General features: G+C 40.9%; 2 protein-coding genes across 2 annotated transcripts in view; both read right to left on the reverse strand.

Annotated features, from left to right (window-relative positions):
- Window positions 1-16,985, reverse strand: part of LOC134669492 (uncharacterized) — a 245,804-nt gene that overhangs the window by 154,551 nt on the left and 74,268 nt on the right. The gene's annotated exons all lie outside the window — the stretch shown is intronic.
- Window positions 1-16,985, reverse strand: part of LOC134668072 (protein masquerade) — a 38,966-nt gene that overhangs the window by 14,085 nt on the left and 7,896 nt on the right. Inside the window, exons 2-7 of the mRNA XM_063525587.1 lie at window positions 8,283-8,452; window positions 8,133-8,244; window positions 6,952-7,062; window positions 6,074-6,267; window positions 5,229-5,435; window positions 2,716-2,839 (exon numbers count right to left, since the gene is read on the reverse strand). Of these exons, the coding sequence (XP_063381657.1) occupies window positions 2,716-2,839; window positions 5,229-5,435; window positions 6,074-6,267; window positions 6,952-7,062; window positions 8,133-8,244; window positions 8,283-8,452 (918 nt within the window). The remainder of the gene's footprint in view (window positions 1-2,715; window positions 2,840-5,228; window positions 5,436-6,073; window positions 6,268-6,951; window positions 7,063-8,132; window positions 8,245-8,282; window positions 8,453-16,985) is intronic.

The following is a 16,985-nucleotide window of genomic DNA, read 5'->3' on the forward strand; positions in this document are numbered from 1 at the left end:
CGGTTTTTCAAGAATCGGGAAAAGCTCGATCTCGGACTCGTTCCACAGCCGGAACCCGCGGGAGGAAATATCTCTTGAACTGCACAGTGCACGACCATTTAGCTACTAGTCTAGGGTGTGAGGATGAACACCCTGCCGACGGCGAGCGGTGTGGTGATAGAAGCTGGCCGTTGGCATCATGTCAAACTATTATTCAGAGCATAGACCATCGTACAAGCGGTAGAACACATACAAGGAGGTAAAGTCTCTCCTTAGACTTAATACCGAGGCTCAATACCGCTTGTGAGTTTGGGACTGTTCATTTTGTATTGGGAAGGAGGCGCTTTGGCACTGGAAGTGTTAAACACAACTTCTGGTATGCTGTCTGGCCCGCTCGACTTATAAACGTTGAAAGATAGCAGCTCCCGCCGAATATCTCTCTGCGTGATAGAGATTTCTAGCATAGAGTCTGATCAGGGAGTCGTGACACAAGTTATTTTTTTTAAATTCTTTATATGGCAACTTTTTTTCCTATCACATAAGCTGTCAGTTTCAAACTGTCATTTATTTTCATAGTAATTTTATTGCCAGGTGCAGTGCTTATTGAAATTCCCACGTTTTTATTTGTGACACGACTCGCTGGTCAGACTCTATGAGTACCGCGGGATGGTGGGCGGCACGGAGCTACCGTTGTCATTCGAGGCAGAATTCGAGGCAAAAAGAGTACCAAAGATCGGTTTTCTCTTTTACATTGTGAGCCAGAGCACCGTCAGCTTTTCGCAGTGGTGGTAAAGAAGACTGACAAAAATTCCTTCGGCAGCTTTGGCAAGTGCTTAGAATGCGCGACTCCCCACTGGGTAGCCCGCTAGATTTTCAGTAATCCTGCCAAAGAAATCGTATTTGGCTCTGATAATGGCTTTTTTACTGGACCTCGAGGCAGCATTTAATTTGCGTTTCACATCGGAGACGTTCGGATCCTTATTAGCTACGGCCTTTGTCCAAGCCTTGTAAGCGGCTTGCTTGCAAACTGTAGCTTCTTTACAGGGCTGGTTAAACCAAGGACGTCTCTTTGCTCCCGCACCTATAATATTACCGAATTGGGAATGAAACAATCCATTTTTGTATTGCTGTTGATGCCCCAAAAAACCACCAGTATCGTCTCGGGGATATTGGCTGCGCAGGATATTCTGATGTGAATCAGAGCTGCCTACACGGGTACGACACGTAGAATTCACGCAATCCGTTCCAATCTGCTGATTTATACTGCCGTACGCGTCGTGAGCTAGATGGCCGTGGTGGATCGCATGGTGCAAGTGTCCGGACTAGACAGTGATTGGATGAACATAATTTTATAAAAAAAAACCAGAGGCAGTAATCGGATGAACCGAGAAGCGCGTTCACTGAGACGGAATATCCGTCCGGACGTGTGGTCTGCAGAAGGTCTAGTAGAGAGCTTGTATGGTATCGGTTTTCTCGTGGGGGAAATTACCAGTGGCGAGAGTTCATAGGCCAGAGACAATTCGTAAGCAGACCTTCCTGCGTGGTCGGCGGACCAGGACCCAAGCCAATCAATGTAGTAGGCGTTGAAATCCCCCAAAATCACCGTAAGACCTGTACAGGCACGCGTAGACGTGAGTGTGGCCACTGTAGTCTACGCACACGCACACCCACAGAACTGACAGGTCAATAGCTGTCTACATAGGCATCAAGGTGGTGACAGCAGACATCCTGCCGGACATACACTACATATCCCGGCGTGTCTCATGAACTTGTGTTCAAGTGTATAGCCGGGATATATTTAATAAGTATGCAATGTCTGCCGGGCAGGATATCTGCGTCTCCATAAGAAACACGATGGTCGGCTGCACAGATTCTAGGTGGTGATGGACTGGGATGGACATAATTATTATAAGGCCTTGTCAAGTAAGTAGGTAATGGTTATAAAGTCTGACAAAAAAGAGTAGAAATTAAAAAGTGGCAACACTGTAGTAAGGTCAGGTTTTTCTTAGATTGATTTGAAAAGGACGACACTACAGTATTGCCACTTTTTGATTTCTACTCTTTTTTGCTTATAAGTGTTTGATTATGCAAAATATTCTTGTTGAAATCAAAAATAAATACAGATTCGCAACTCAATTTCTATACAAATGAATAGGAAGCATTCACATACACCAGAGTAAATACACGAAACTGTCATTTTCGTAACTTTACCTCGGTCCAAATGTTTTAAATGGATTTATAATTTGCGAAAGTGGTACTTTCGTGAGTTCACTATGGTGAAAAATCTTATCTTTTTTTTGCTATCTATGGAGATGCAAAATTGCGAATGTGCTGTAATTCCCAATTCCAATAAAATAATGCATATCTGACAAATTGATCATGTAATACATGCATTTTGAAAACACTGTGTGTATACTATATCAATACAACTGCAACGACTACTTAAAAAAAAACAAAATGGAATTTTTAGGAGCTTCAAATCGCTCTCCTCAAAAATGTGTTTTTTACAGTTATGTTAGTTTAGCATGGGGGCGACGATATCGTCGAGAGACAAGCAAAAGTCACTAACTAACATCATTGAAATTATTGAACAATAAACCGTGTTACAAGTGTAATAAAGTGCATTATTACTTTATTTTTTTGACAGTACTTAGTGAGTTTTGCTTGTCACCCGACGATTTGTAGGTATAATCGCAAAAATCTGCCAAAATTGAATAGCGAAGTAACCTTACCTGCTATTATCACAGCAAACGGAGCCGCTAGTTTTGCACTGCGTATGGGAAACTAGCACGGCGGGCCGCTCGCAGAACGCCGCCATGATGTTGAGGAGACAGTAGCCCGGGCAGCGAGGCAGCGGTGCCTGAAACCAATACAAAAGATTCTTCCTAACATTTGTTAAGCTCAACAAACTTATGATAAATCCAAAACCAGTATCCTCACCATAAGTTTTAGCGACTGCGTCAAACCAAACATGGTGCATCTCACTGGCTCCAATGTCAATACGAGGGAGATACATTGTGAGTTATAGTTTACGCAGTCGCTAGCGAATATGTCAGTGTCAAACTCGTAGTAAGGAAACAGTAAGTATACCTACCTAATATAAATTGTGATTCAGACTACATACTTACCCCTATAACTACATATTAACGATATTATGCATAAGTTTATTTCATCCGACGTCCTAAAAGCAGTTATGGCAGTTTACACCACACTCGAAGCAGATCAATTTACCCATTAACACGTTGATTGCCAAGCCAAAAATGGCGAACATACCGAGATGGCCAACGAATGTTAAATAGGTAAATCCCTCTAGTGGCCAAAACTAATGCAATAAGCCAATACGCTACGGCCACTATTTTGCAGCGCGAACAAAATTGTAAGGCTCTGACGCGACATCGCGTCATCGGCTACAGGGTAATGGACTGCATCACGCGACGTCGCGTGATGTGGCAATCAATGTGTTAATGATGTGTTACCGGTTTGGGCGTGGTCGGCGGCCGCCTGGTAGCCGCGACACAGCACTTCTCCTCGCCCGGGCAGTACGCGTCCTCGTCCACCTGGTCGCACCAGCGCGCGAACAGCTCGCCCATGCAGTCCCCGCGGCACTTGTGCTCCTTGTACTTGGACGTCGGCCACTACGCAAGGGGAAGGAAGAACAGAACGCTGTTAATGGAAAGTTATGGTTAATTTGAAGAGAATAAAGAGTGGAAGACAAAGTATTTCCAAAGGCATATCCCTTGTCAAGTGATTCTCCTCTAGAGATAATATCCGACCAACTTAGCGCCACTTGCACGGCTCGCACCACTAACCTGGGTTTAACCGGTTGAACCGTTAACCCAATGTCAAATTCTACTGTTAACCAAGGTAACTCCAGGTTTAACCAGTTAACCCCGGGTTAGTGAACGGTGCAAGTGGCCCTTAGTGACCGCGTAATGGTTAATTTCACGAGTTAGCACAGACAGCACAGTGTGGAAGACAGTATTGACTATTTAACAGTGCAGGCCATGTTTAGTTCGTCCAGATCTAGAGATATACCTACTTACTTCCAAGTTACAAATAAATAGCCTTAAGTGATAGGTATTGGTGTATATCGCATTAATTAACCAAGATAAGTTTAGTTAAATAAATAAAATTAGTGGATTAAACTTTATAGTAATAGTCACAAGAGTTAAGACTTTGTTATCAAAACACATAAGTAAGAATTCTTAAAAAAAAATAGGAATATGAAGAATTGACTTTCTTTTTTTTACTTCTTTATGAATTAAGTGAACGAATATATGTTTTCTTACCAGTTTCGCAGGTGGTGAGCAGTATGGCAGACAAACGCCTGTTTTATAGAACCTATGTATTTCTATTTATAGCTCAGCAGGTGTCTCTAGGACAATAAATTAATGAATGGCTGCTTACTGGTGTAGTAGGTCTTGGCGTAGTAGGCGGTCGCCTGGTGGTAGTCTGCTCTCCCTTAGGTTCCGTGGCGCAGCACGTCCCTTCCCCGGGACAGTAGGCGTCCTCATCCACGTGGTCGCAGAGCAGAGCGAACAGGCCGCTGAAGCAGTCGCCGCAGCTGTGTGGGGTCTTTGAGGGCTGTTGTTGTCCACACTTCTTAACGAATAAGATTGCTTACCGGCGTGGTAGGTCTGGGCGTAGTAGGCGGTCGCCTGGTGGTAGTCTGCTCCCCCTTGGGTTCCGTGGCGCAGCACGTCCCTTCCCCGGGACAGTAGGCGTCCTCATCTCAGCGAACAGACCGCTGATGCAGTCTCCACGGCTGCGTGTGGGGTCTTCGAGGGCTGTTGTTGTCCACACTTCTTAACGAATAAAACTGCTTACCGACGTGGTAGGTCTTGGCGTAGTAGGCGGTCGCCTGGTGGTAGTCTGCTCTCCCTTGGGTTCCGTGGCGCAGCACATCCCTTCCCCGGGGCAGTAGGCGTCCTCATCCACGTGGTCGCAGAGCAGAGCGAACAAACCGCTGATGCAGTCGCCGCGGCTGTGTGTGGGGTCTTTGAGGGCTGTTGTTGTCCACAGTTCTTAACGAATAAAACTGCTTACCGGCATGGTAGGTCTTGGCGTAGTAGGCGGTCGCCTGGTGGTAGTCTGCTCTCCCTTGGGTTCCGTGGCGCAGAACGTCCCTTCCCCGGAACAGTAGGCGTCCTCATCTCAGCGAATAGACCGCTGATGCAGTCTCCACGGCTGCGTGTGGGGTCTTTGAGGGCTGTTGTTGTCCACAATTCGTAACGAATAAAACTGCTTACCGGCGTGGTAGGTCTGGGCGTGGTAGGCGGGCGCCTGGTGGTAGTCTGCTCTCCCTTGGGTTCCGTGGCGCAGCACGTCCCTTCCCCGGGGCAGTAGGCGTCCTCGTCCACGTGGTCGCAGAGCAGAGCGAACAGACCGCTGATGCAGTCGCCGCGGCATTTGCGCGTGGGACCCTTGTATTTTGATGGTGCTGTTGTTGTGGTCAACTGAAGAACATAATAGAAAATAGCTTATATCTCATCTAATTCTTGTGTTGTGGATAAAATGTCGCCATTTTACTGTGGCTGATTCTAAGTATTTAACATTAGAAAAAGGTTTCTAAATTCCCATAAATTAACTACATAATATACGAGTACCTTACGATACAAGTGCGAAAAATAGGAAATTCACAACGAGTCGTGACATTAGGTACATTGAAACATGACCGAAAGGAGTGTTGTTTTAAATCGACACGAGTTGTGAATTACCTATTCGCACATGTATCGTACAACGTTTTACAGTACAGTTACGTAATGTGCTAATTATGGTACTAGTGCGGTAAAGCTCCATATTATTATGTACTGTAAAAACTGTCTTTCCTTAAAAGATTATGTACATTGCTGGTCGAAGTTTATCTAAGTAAATTATACCCCCAAAAACTACCCCTACAACTCCTGGAATCTTATATTTTTCAACACTTACAGCAGTGCTAGGCCTCTTAGTATGCTTTTTATCCTCGCTAGACACCACGAGGTCCGCCGGCCGTTGGTCCCCGTAGCTATATATCTTTGGGCACGCAGCACAACCGCCCGGACATATACAGATGCCTCTAGAATATTCTAATAGTAGTAGTAAAGTGACTTACAGCAGTGCTAGGTCTCTTAGTGTGCTTCTTATTCTCGCTAGGAACCACCAGGTCCGCCGGCCGCCGGTCCCCGTAGCCATCTTTGGCCACGCAGCACAACCGCCCGGACACGCAGAGGTCCCGTGACGTTAGGTACGCCTCGCAGTACTGTGTGAGACGGTTTTCCACGCACGTGCCCGGGCACGCGATGTTACCTGCAATGATTGTAGTTGGTTAGAATGGCCTTCAAAGTCCCAAGGAAGCCTTGAAGTCAAATTATGATTTCCTCACAGAAAATTCAAACCAAAAAAATGTGCAGACCTTGCAGAATCTTAAAGCGAATGGTTATGTATAATGTGTCTATTTATCAGATAAATAAATTGATCAGATCTACAGACGTTAAGATGCATAAAACGCAAATGTTTACAAACACTCGTAAGCCTATTTTTCTGCTATTTTCTTTCTAATAAATCCTAGGTAAAAGAATGAAATAATCGTTCATGCGTAGGTAATAACATAAATTCAGCATAAAAATACTATGAAAGCGCTTAAAGAACATAACAACAGTGCTATTGTTCCACTAAATTTAATATTCATTCAGCAATAAAATATATCTAATCGAGACTGTTCGATGTATTTTAAAACTTCTAAATATTAATATTACTGAATCGCGATTAGAAAGGGATTGAGATAGCTGTCAATCCATATTCATTTTGACGTAAGTGTATGGAAATCTGTTATTTCTAATCCCTTTCTGATCGCGGCATGATAATACATACAACATGGTCCTTCGAACCGAATTAGAAATAGTACCTAAACCTTCATATGGAATATGCGCTATCCTACTCCTATACTCACTAGACCTACAACAATCAGACGCAAATGTACCTAACAATTACCACTGTCTTTGTATCTGTCTGGCGCAGGCGTCGTGGGGTCCTCCTCGTCCTCCTCGGGCGTCGTGTAGCGCGTCGTGAACGGCCGCCGCGTCGTCGACACCGTGTCGTTGCCTGGAACCACAATCAAATAACTGTTAAACCAACCAAAAATATTAAAAAAACAGGACAATTTCAGATAGCCGTAAATACTAGGCTGTAGTGTCAGCCTTATACCTTCTTATTTTAGCAGGCTTATCGTCCAGTATTGAATTAAGCAGCAGCAGTGAAACATATGAACCGGTTAACGGAAATCAATATGTATATGTACCTATATATAGGTACAGTCAAGTGTAAAAATATGGGTGCACACATCATGGCATGCCTACTCAAGAATATGTCCCATAGCTATTATGTCAGCAAATTAAGAACTATGGTACATATTTTTGAGTAAGTTATATGCACCCATATTTTTACACTTGACTGTACATACAATACATAAATGTAGGCTAAACTAGACTAAAGTTGCATATTCATCATCGGAAAAGTAGTTTTACGGCATTGTCCCCACGTGCTTATGTGAATGTCTTGTTTAGCATAATCCATTCAGCCCTTTGCAGACAAAAGTGCTCTTTTGACTTATGCAAAACAAATGCCATCTTTTGCTCCACTTCACTTCTACGTTCAAATTGTGAAATACAAATAGAGTATATGCGGAAACAGAAGATTTGTGGAATATAACGACCCCAACATTCTACGACTGTTCTCTTTCCGCACAAAGTCTATAAAAAACTGCAGAATGAATGAAGGATATTTTTTTTTTCAGGCAACTATTGGCCCATAGATAAATACCGTAAAACTACATATTATTTATAAAATATATCTTAAAACTAAAAACACACAATGGCTGCCATGCAGATCGCAACCCCGCAGTATCAGGGAGCCGGCCGCGGAACCGCCGGAACGTGAGACTCTTCTGCCAAAACTCCTAGCTCCTTGGTGAAGGTCGCTAGAAGCTTGGTGTAGAATGACGTCATGCTACAATAAGATAATCAGCCAAGATGACTGACCGACTAATACCGATTTGTTACTATGCTATCACCAGGAGACTATAAACATGTGGTACTGACCGCATCGCGTGCGTTGGGGCAGTTCTTGTCCAGTGTATCCAGAGACCATGGGTCCAAGAGACCATATGTACTGACCTAGCGGCTCGTCGACGCAGCACTTCATGGAGGGGTTGGGGCACTCGACCTCGTCGAGCACGTTGGAGCAGATGAGCGACGCGATGGCGTGCATGCACACGCCGGGACAGTTCTTGTCCAGTGTATCCAGAGACCATGGGTCCAAGAGACCATAAACATGAGGTACTGACCTAGCGGCTCGTCGACGCAGCACTTCATGGAGGGGTTGGGGCACTCGACCTCGTCGAGCACGTTGGAGCAGATGAGCGACGCGATAGCGTGCATGCACACGCCGGGGCAGTTCTTGGCGTCAACTTGTGTGTCCAATGTGTCCAGTAGACCTGAAAACAAAGTAGATCTTTTTGTAAAAACAACTCTTTTCCCTGGTTGTTCAGGGCAACCAGACAGCATATGCTGAGTGGCATCTATTTTGGTGTTAGAATATATGTATTAAAATAAGATGTACTTATTAGGTTAAGTTTTATGTTTTACACCAAATAAAGTATTTCTATTCTTTTCTCCATCGGAGCCAATTAGAAAAATTACAATTGTCTTCTTGTTTCTAAAACTGCTATCACTTTAAGTAGGTACCTACTCTTTCTAATTCTGGGTGGCGCCACCATAAACTATGTTAAGCTTCATCCGATCGGGTCTAATTGTACCATTGACAGAATTGAACGTATCGAAACCTTAATTCAACGTCATAAGGCCTACCCGCGATCGGTTAGTTATGCAGTTCGACGTACGTTCCCGTTATCCCGCGGAATGCTCGCGACCTTGGCCGCTCAAACGGTTCTCGGAGCTAACAGCTGATTAAACGTAGGACAGGCTTCCGCGGCTTTAAGACGTACCGAAGCAAACCGTAGAAGATATTTAATGGTCTGGGATGTCATTGATTTCAGCTGTCAGCGCTTTTTAAAACGTAATTTGCTACTGTGTGTCGTGTAATAGGTAAATGGCTTTATTTTAATCGGCTCCTCTATTACCTAGTTAGATATCTCTCTTTATTTGTACCTTTTTGTTATCAAAACAATGAACCTGCCCGTATGAATGACGTTGTAAAATTCAGCTAGCACGAAAATTTGCGTTCATGAATACGGATCGCTATCCGACCGATACGGGGCGCCCCCCAGTGTGATAATGCCCCAATTAGATTGCGAAAATTTCAGACAATTGAGCTACAATGTCAATCGATCGATTAAATACTCCTGGGTGCGTAGCCAGCATGCCAATCGTTTACGCCCCGTACCGAACGAAACGCAAATCGTAACTCGAGAACGACCTTGAAGTTTCGGGCATTCTACATTCCAAGCAGATGAACATGTCCAATCAATTGATTGGACATGTTGCTGCTATAACTATATTTAAATTAATAGCTAAGCCGTGGGCTACTAACGGCACTACGCTATCCCGGGCTGCAATATAGTTAGGGCTACCACGCGCTGCAATTGTATTAGTAGGTACGACTACCCTATTTATTTTCATTCTATAGTTCGTTTTTTCAGCATTAGAAGTAAGGTAAACAATCTTGATGTGTCTTTTAATTGAAAAACACATTTTAAAAATAAATTACGGCAAATATGTAACAATTATGAATCTAATGGGACCCGGGTATGTCCTTAAACTACGTCCAAAACCACCGGCGGGCGGGCAGCAGCGTCCCTCAAATTCGGTGTACTCGACTGCGATCGCCAACCCGCCTGCCAAGCGTGGTGATTATGGCATTCACCCCCCATCCGGCACGTATGGAGGTCTAAGGGGGAGGCCTATGTTCAGCAGTGGACGTCTTATGGCTGAGATGATGATGATGATGATGAATCTAATACGATCATTTATATTCTTCTGCTTTCATAAGTATAATAGTTTTTGAATATTAAAAAGCGTTTTTCAATTAAAAGACATGTCAAGATCGCTTACCTTCTTGCAAGTTCTTACTAATGCTAAAAAAACGAACGATACTGATGTACTTTTACTTTTCTTTCAACAGACAACTGATACTCATCGACACAATTTTAACCCAAACACAATCAGGTTGCGTTATTTACCTATTTATCAAAGGCGCCCTCCTGTGTCCATCCACCCAATACCCAACTTACATAATATATGTATGTGAAGTGAAGGTTTAGCTCGATCGAATAATAGGAAGTGGGGTCTAATTTATCAAGATTTGACTCGAGCATAAAATAGAAACATTAATAAGCGGAATTGTTGGTAGCCCTGCGTAGTTGCGTACGCGCCGCACCATTTGGGCCATGTAGGGCACTGGGCCATGGGTCCACGCCAGGAATGCGCGAGGCGGCTGCTTACTTTGGTGCGGCGGATTGGCGAGGGATCAAAGGTTTTAGTTGTGGAAGTTATTTCAAATCCACAGACTGATGGCCGTCGGAAATATTAAAAAATTGTAAAATTTCCACATTGTAAACTTTCGGAAACTTCTAAGCTAAAAAGCCAATATGATAACGTTTGATAATTCAGTTTTAACTTCAACGGTGGATAAACTGGATAATATAGATTTCTGCAGGTTATTACTAACTTAGCTGCCATACGCGTGACGTCCCTGACAAAGTAGACCTTTTTGTAAAATGCCCGTTTAAATAAGCTTCACAAGTTCACATCAATAATCGCATCTTCTATTCTTCATTCACTACTAAAGAGTTGTCTAAGCGAGTTTAGTGCACACACTACGGTCCACTCCAACGGAACTCTCCAAAGCTTTAAAAACCTTCTAAAGAATCATTACTTATCTCTTCCTTAATGTGCCCCTGTGTATATATTATATATTTATATATATATATATATATATATTGTGTTTGTATTTTTGTATGTGTTTATATATATGTATATGTATGTTATATATATTAAACTATTTGTTTGTACCTATTGGTACATATTTATATAATTGTATATGACCGAATGTGTAATCTTCTTATTCCTGTAACTTATTTCGTGCACTACCTGTTTTTAAAAGTTTTCTATTCTTTATATCCTGCTACCCCAAGGTTGTCTGGAAGAGATCGCTTACAGCGATAAGACCGCCTGTTGCTACCATTATTTACACTGTAAATCTGTTATTTTATTTTTCTTTGTGGTGCAATAAAGAGTATTTACTTACTTACTTACTTACTTACGGTAACCACTTACAATCAACCTAACCGCATTACGCTTTAAAAGCGATCTTATCGTAATACACATTAAGTAACGTTTTCCCAGTCCGCGCGAATCTATAATAGTTACGCGATTGATAAAGACGGTGACAGCGTGACGTCACGCGGTCGTTGACCCGCTAGAAAGCCTGCTCGGGTGCGGAGAGGGAGGTTGTGCTGACCGTGAACGAGGCGAGCCGGTCCGGTGTCTCTGACGCTGACCACACGTTTGAAGAACTACTTAATTTGGTATGGAAACTAAAATTAGAACTCATCTAAAAAAAGTGTCGTCATATGTGTCTTAAAAAATCTATGGACACTTTATTTATTATCCGAGAGCGCGATTCGACGGAGGGTAATGGGTTTAATTAAAATTGACTCCGTCTGTAGGCAATTTCGACACTTCAGTAGGCGTGGCTCACTCCGCGATTTCGTCGCTTTGCTACAGGTAGCTAGTAAAAGTAAATCCTACCCACACCAATTTTGGTGATTAGCCATAAGCCGCGCGTGGCGCTGTCGCCACCTAGCGGCCATATCTGTCCTGATCGTAACAGACGCGTTTTGTTAGAGAGTGAGTCTTCTAGCTGCTGTACCTAGTACTATTAATTATTCTGTGGCTTCAGTGGAACACCTGTAATAGGAATATAACGTAAAGATTATTATAGTCTGTATCTTTAGGTATTTAAATAAAAGTAAAGAAAATCTACCCTCAAACTGCCTCCTTAAGCCAGTCGAGAGTCGATGAAAACATTACCTACATGATCAAATAATGTAGGTTAAGTCAGGTCGTTCAGTGACAGATCCAGGCGGTTTTGTATTTGGTTGGTTAACCAATAAATGTTATAACTACCCGAGAATTTACAAATTATTTGTTTACTTTTATTTAAATCCTAAAGATACGGTGTGATCCAAATTGTTTAATCGTTCCGTGGGTGTGGGACTTGTTGTTTATATAATAGTTTGCAGCTATCAAACAGTATTTTCATACATGTTTTCATGCATGTCGTTCCACAAAAGTTCTTATTTTCACCACCTCGTTCGTTAGCGTCGCTTGTCTTTTACACACTAGCGAATTTATTGTGTAAGTTAATTAAAATCATTTATTGCAAACATATTAGGTATCATTTATTAAAAGGCGTGTAATTCAAAAATTCAATTCTTAGGGTAGGGGATGGACCCCTTGAGCGTATTAGCTCTCCTTTGAGTCTCCTTACAATTTCATTTTAAAAGAGAGATGGATGAACCCTTTGTATTCTACCCAAAAGGGGGAGTGTATTTATTAGGCTACTAGATATGTCTAGTTTTGGTTGTTACGACAAAATTATTCTGGCAATAATACTGTATACATACGTTAAAAGGTTGACAAATAAAATAAAAATTTAAAGTGCCTCTTTTTTTTTGGAATTCCCCCTTTTTCTGGCAACATATTGAGACAACATTAATGTTAATGTATGTACTATGTATGTATGAAAAGCGTCGTTATCAGTCGCCGGCGGCGGCGCACGCGTCTAGCGTGTACTTTCGTTTTCGGACGGAGAAATCGGCGCGTTAGGTCATCGGGTAACGGTCCGGCGATGGGGGGAGGGGGGTCGTACAAATACAATGCTAATCGGTACGTGTTCGGGGACAGGCCTGGGAGTAATGCACATTGCCTTCCATAACCTAAGAAGTGACATTGCCTAACACTAACCCGGGGTTAACCGGTTAAACCTGGAGTTACCATGGTTACGAATGTTACGATCAGTGTTGCCAACTTGGCATAATTGATGCCAGATCTGGCATAATTTCACTCGCTTTGGCACCAAAACTTTCCATTTAGCATCTGGCATAATTTTTAGCATAATTTAGTCTACACCAATTTTTTACCAACTTGGCAACAACAATATGCGCCATCGTCTTATGTAGTTCATATTTTCATATGAATATTGACTTTTGTGGGCGGATGGACGTCGACGGACTATACTTGGTCAAGCAGATCTTGTCAGTAGAAAAAGGCAGCAAATTTTCAAAAATGTAGGCGCGAAGGGTTATCGTCTCATTGAAAATTTGAATTACGCGCCTTTTTATACTGACAAGATTTGCTTGCCCATCTGTATAAATGTATATTTTATTTAATATATTGCCAAACAATAGCAGACTCGTAACCATCGTAACTATAGTCTGTTAAGCCATTTCCGTTAGTGAACAAACGCGGCAAATTTTAATAAAAGTAGGTGTTACCAATTTATCATCCCATAGAAAATTTCAATTTTGCGCCTTTTTCTATTGACAAAGTACGGTGTTTTTAATTAATATTTTTAGACATCACATTATTTTAAATGTTGTAAGTGTGTATTTTCAAGTGACATTTTAGCATTTTTTTTAGCATATTTCAACAAACTTTGGCATAATTTTGGCATAATCTAGACATTAGTCTAGCATCTTTTCAAAATCGGAGTTGGCAACACTGGTTACGATACAATTTTACACTGGGTTTACGGTTTAACCGGTTAACCCCAACACACTTTTTACAACTTTGATGAAAGGGTTTTTCGATTACGAATTTATATTTAGTAAAGTAATAAGTATTAAGTGGCAGCTGAGTCAATTTCATTCGTAAAATAATTCTTAACTACTCTGGAAATCAGTTGCGACATTTATGAAACTCAAAAAAACATCATAATTGATAATTGATTATTATCACGATAAACACCTATACTGTGTTCATCGTTATTTGCGTTATTTGACATCTGTAACTCACAACAGCAATACAACGTAAAATGTCTTGCACATCGAAATCACAAAGGAAAACAATTGCACTGCGAATGTTTACGTTCTACGTCTTTTTTTTTTAAATTTTAGGGTTGGCCGGACGCCACCGTTATGAATCGGTAGTTGTCTAAGTAAATCGATATGAATTTTTCATTTTTCTTTTAATAAAAGTAAGGAAAAGGTGGATAATTAACTGTAAATATGGATATATTTATCGTCACCTAACAGACAACAAATTTGACACAGAAATAACATAAATAAACTTTAAAATAGATCCCCAGTTAGTTTAGATTTTGACGATGGGTGCGACCTACTCGGTCGGTGTATTAAATGCATTTACCTTGCGGGAAAACCATATAATTCTAGCTTTATTTAAATCTCAAATAAAAATTCATTATACGTCACAATTCGATACCTCAGTCTACGTGCCATCCAATCGTAATCGCTTGCTGTGACAATCGATTTGGGTTAGTTAGATCTCTATATACGTCAGTCACAATGTGTCAAATAACGCAAATAATATTGCATACAGTATAATAATAATCCATTCATTGAACTCATTCATCATTCGTTTCATTCAATGTTAAGTACCTACTTAAAAAGCGAAGTTTGAGAAACACGAAAACATCAAAAAAGTGTATTATAAGTGATCAGTTCAACTAGGTGTGTCATTGCTGTAGATTAAGTTATTTTACCGCGAAACACGCGCATTACCTGTGATGTTGATATATGTTATTGAGTAAAATAATGTATTTCATCGATAATTGTGTCATAATTATTTTATTTTATTTATTTAAATTAGTTATAGTTATTTTAAATTGATATTATATAATGTGATTGCGTGTATCGTCCTGAAATATATTGTACGCCTGGACTATAACCGCGAAAATAGAAGTTCGCAAATTGCGGGCATCTTTCTCTGTCACCCTTATTACGCCTTCATTGGAGTAAAAGAGAAAGATCACCGCAATTTGCGAATTTCGGTTTTCGCGGTAGCCCCTCTGAAAAGGTAGAGTCTGGTGGGACTGCTAGAGTAGCAATTAATTTAAGCTTATGTAACCCATTCTCAACATACATTAATAAATTTCATTTCATTTCAATCATATTAATTACCTATTTATGAGACAATAATTACTTAAATTAATATTGATAACTTAATAGTGAATCTACTATGTTTCTGTTGTGTGTTGAGTAGATACCTACTAGGTAGGGTGCCCAGAATTATACGATATTAGACAATCTGGAAAGAATTAAATATTAATTACATATTACCTATATACAGATGGACTTAATTCTATGGCTGGTTATAAAAAAGTCCGTAGCTGCGTAGGTACTACCTAATTTTTAATTTATAAGTTTTAGTTTTTGAAATACTTAGGCATAATTTATTTTACGTATTATCAAAAATGTTCACTTAAAGATATCTTTTTGCATTGATGTCTTTTAGTGGCCTTCAAGTAAAGGACATCAACGCGGGAGTTTTACTCTAAAAACTCTTTGAAGACTAGCTTTCTGATGTTCATTGAAAAAGTGAACATTTATGATAATAATTAATTAATTATAGACAACGACCAACGCTGACAAACTGACAGATCATAATACCCATAATATTCGAATACGCCCACAGACTTGTAATTGTCAATACGCCTCCATATTATTGACGACGATCGGGCGTGCCGTGTTATAGTCTCACCAATAAAAGTCTGCAGCGGATTTGATAGCCCACGCAGTGGAAGTGTTATTTATACGTCATAATTTCATAGAAGTTTGACGTTTAAAATGACACTTGCACTGCGTGGGCTATCAAAATCGCTGCAGACTGTTTACGGTCTAACTGTCTGCTAGATGCACTGAAACATTCCGAATCTCGCAGATCTACGCGATATGCCTTTGCGCGAGTTAACAGACATTACGACGATTGTCTGACAGACAAATATACGGTGGCCCCATACGAGTAGTACATGTTGTTTTATTGTAATTGTAATTTATTAAATAAAAATTCTATAGCGTGTTTTACAAAATGGCATTAAAAATGAAAACTAATACCACTTAGCTAAAAAAAAAGAATTACCTTCAAAATATGTATCCTTTTAACTTTTAACACGTTTTAAAATGATTATATTCAGCAGTAACCATTCTTACGTATTTTGGGCCATCCTGTACAAAATGCCGTTGGCGCGCGTCGGTTAAACGTGCTGGTGCGTAGCCAACATGCCAATATTTAGGCTCCTAGGCGAACGAAACGCAACTGTCACTGTACCACTAATATGGAAGAGTGATAGACTATAGAGAGACACAAAGCGATTCGTTATGTAGCGCAACCGGTTGTCACCTTGGCTAGGCACCCTGAAACATTCGTCCGGCGACAGTGAACGAATAGGCTCATTAATTCACTTTCAGCCGTTTCTCCTGAATCGCATGCGCCGCGCGGCAACACGCCAGTAATCGGCACTCCGTACTCGAACTAATTACTTACCTCTTAAAATGTTTGCATATTATATTATTTACTTAATCATTATCAATCATATCATATACACACATATAATATAATACATATAACCAAGGAACTAGAATAACTATAGAAATTTGACTAGAGCCAAAGAGAATTTGATATAGAGGTGGATTGTCAAAGTAATTTTTGCAGCCACAGTAAAGGACCCCGGCCCGGACCTAATAAAGTATGGAAAATGTGGTTTCAGTTAAATATCTTGAGATTTTATAAGATTTCAGAGTCCTGAACAAAAGTCTCTAGGGGTGCTACTACCATCTTGCCTGCCAAAACTTTTAGAACGCCATTTGACTTTGATCCTTGTTCTTTCACTGATATGTGTTAAATTTGTCAAATGTTAAAAAGTATCGCCATCTACACGAGCATAGGCCAAAAGGTAATGGTGCCATCTTTTCGAACGATTGCATCTTTTTGACATGAAATAATAGGCGAAGTTATGTAATAAAGGCGAATTTCGGGTACGTAGTTTTC

The sequence above is a fragment of the Cydia fagiglandana genome, chromosome 1 (assembly GCF_963556715.1).
Source record: "Cydia fagiglandana chromosome 1, ilCydFagi1.1, whole genome shotgun sequence".
Lineage (NCBI taxonomy): Eukaryota > Metazoa > Arthropoda > Insecta > Lepidoptera > Tortricidae > Cydia > Cydia fagiglandana.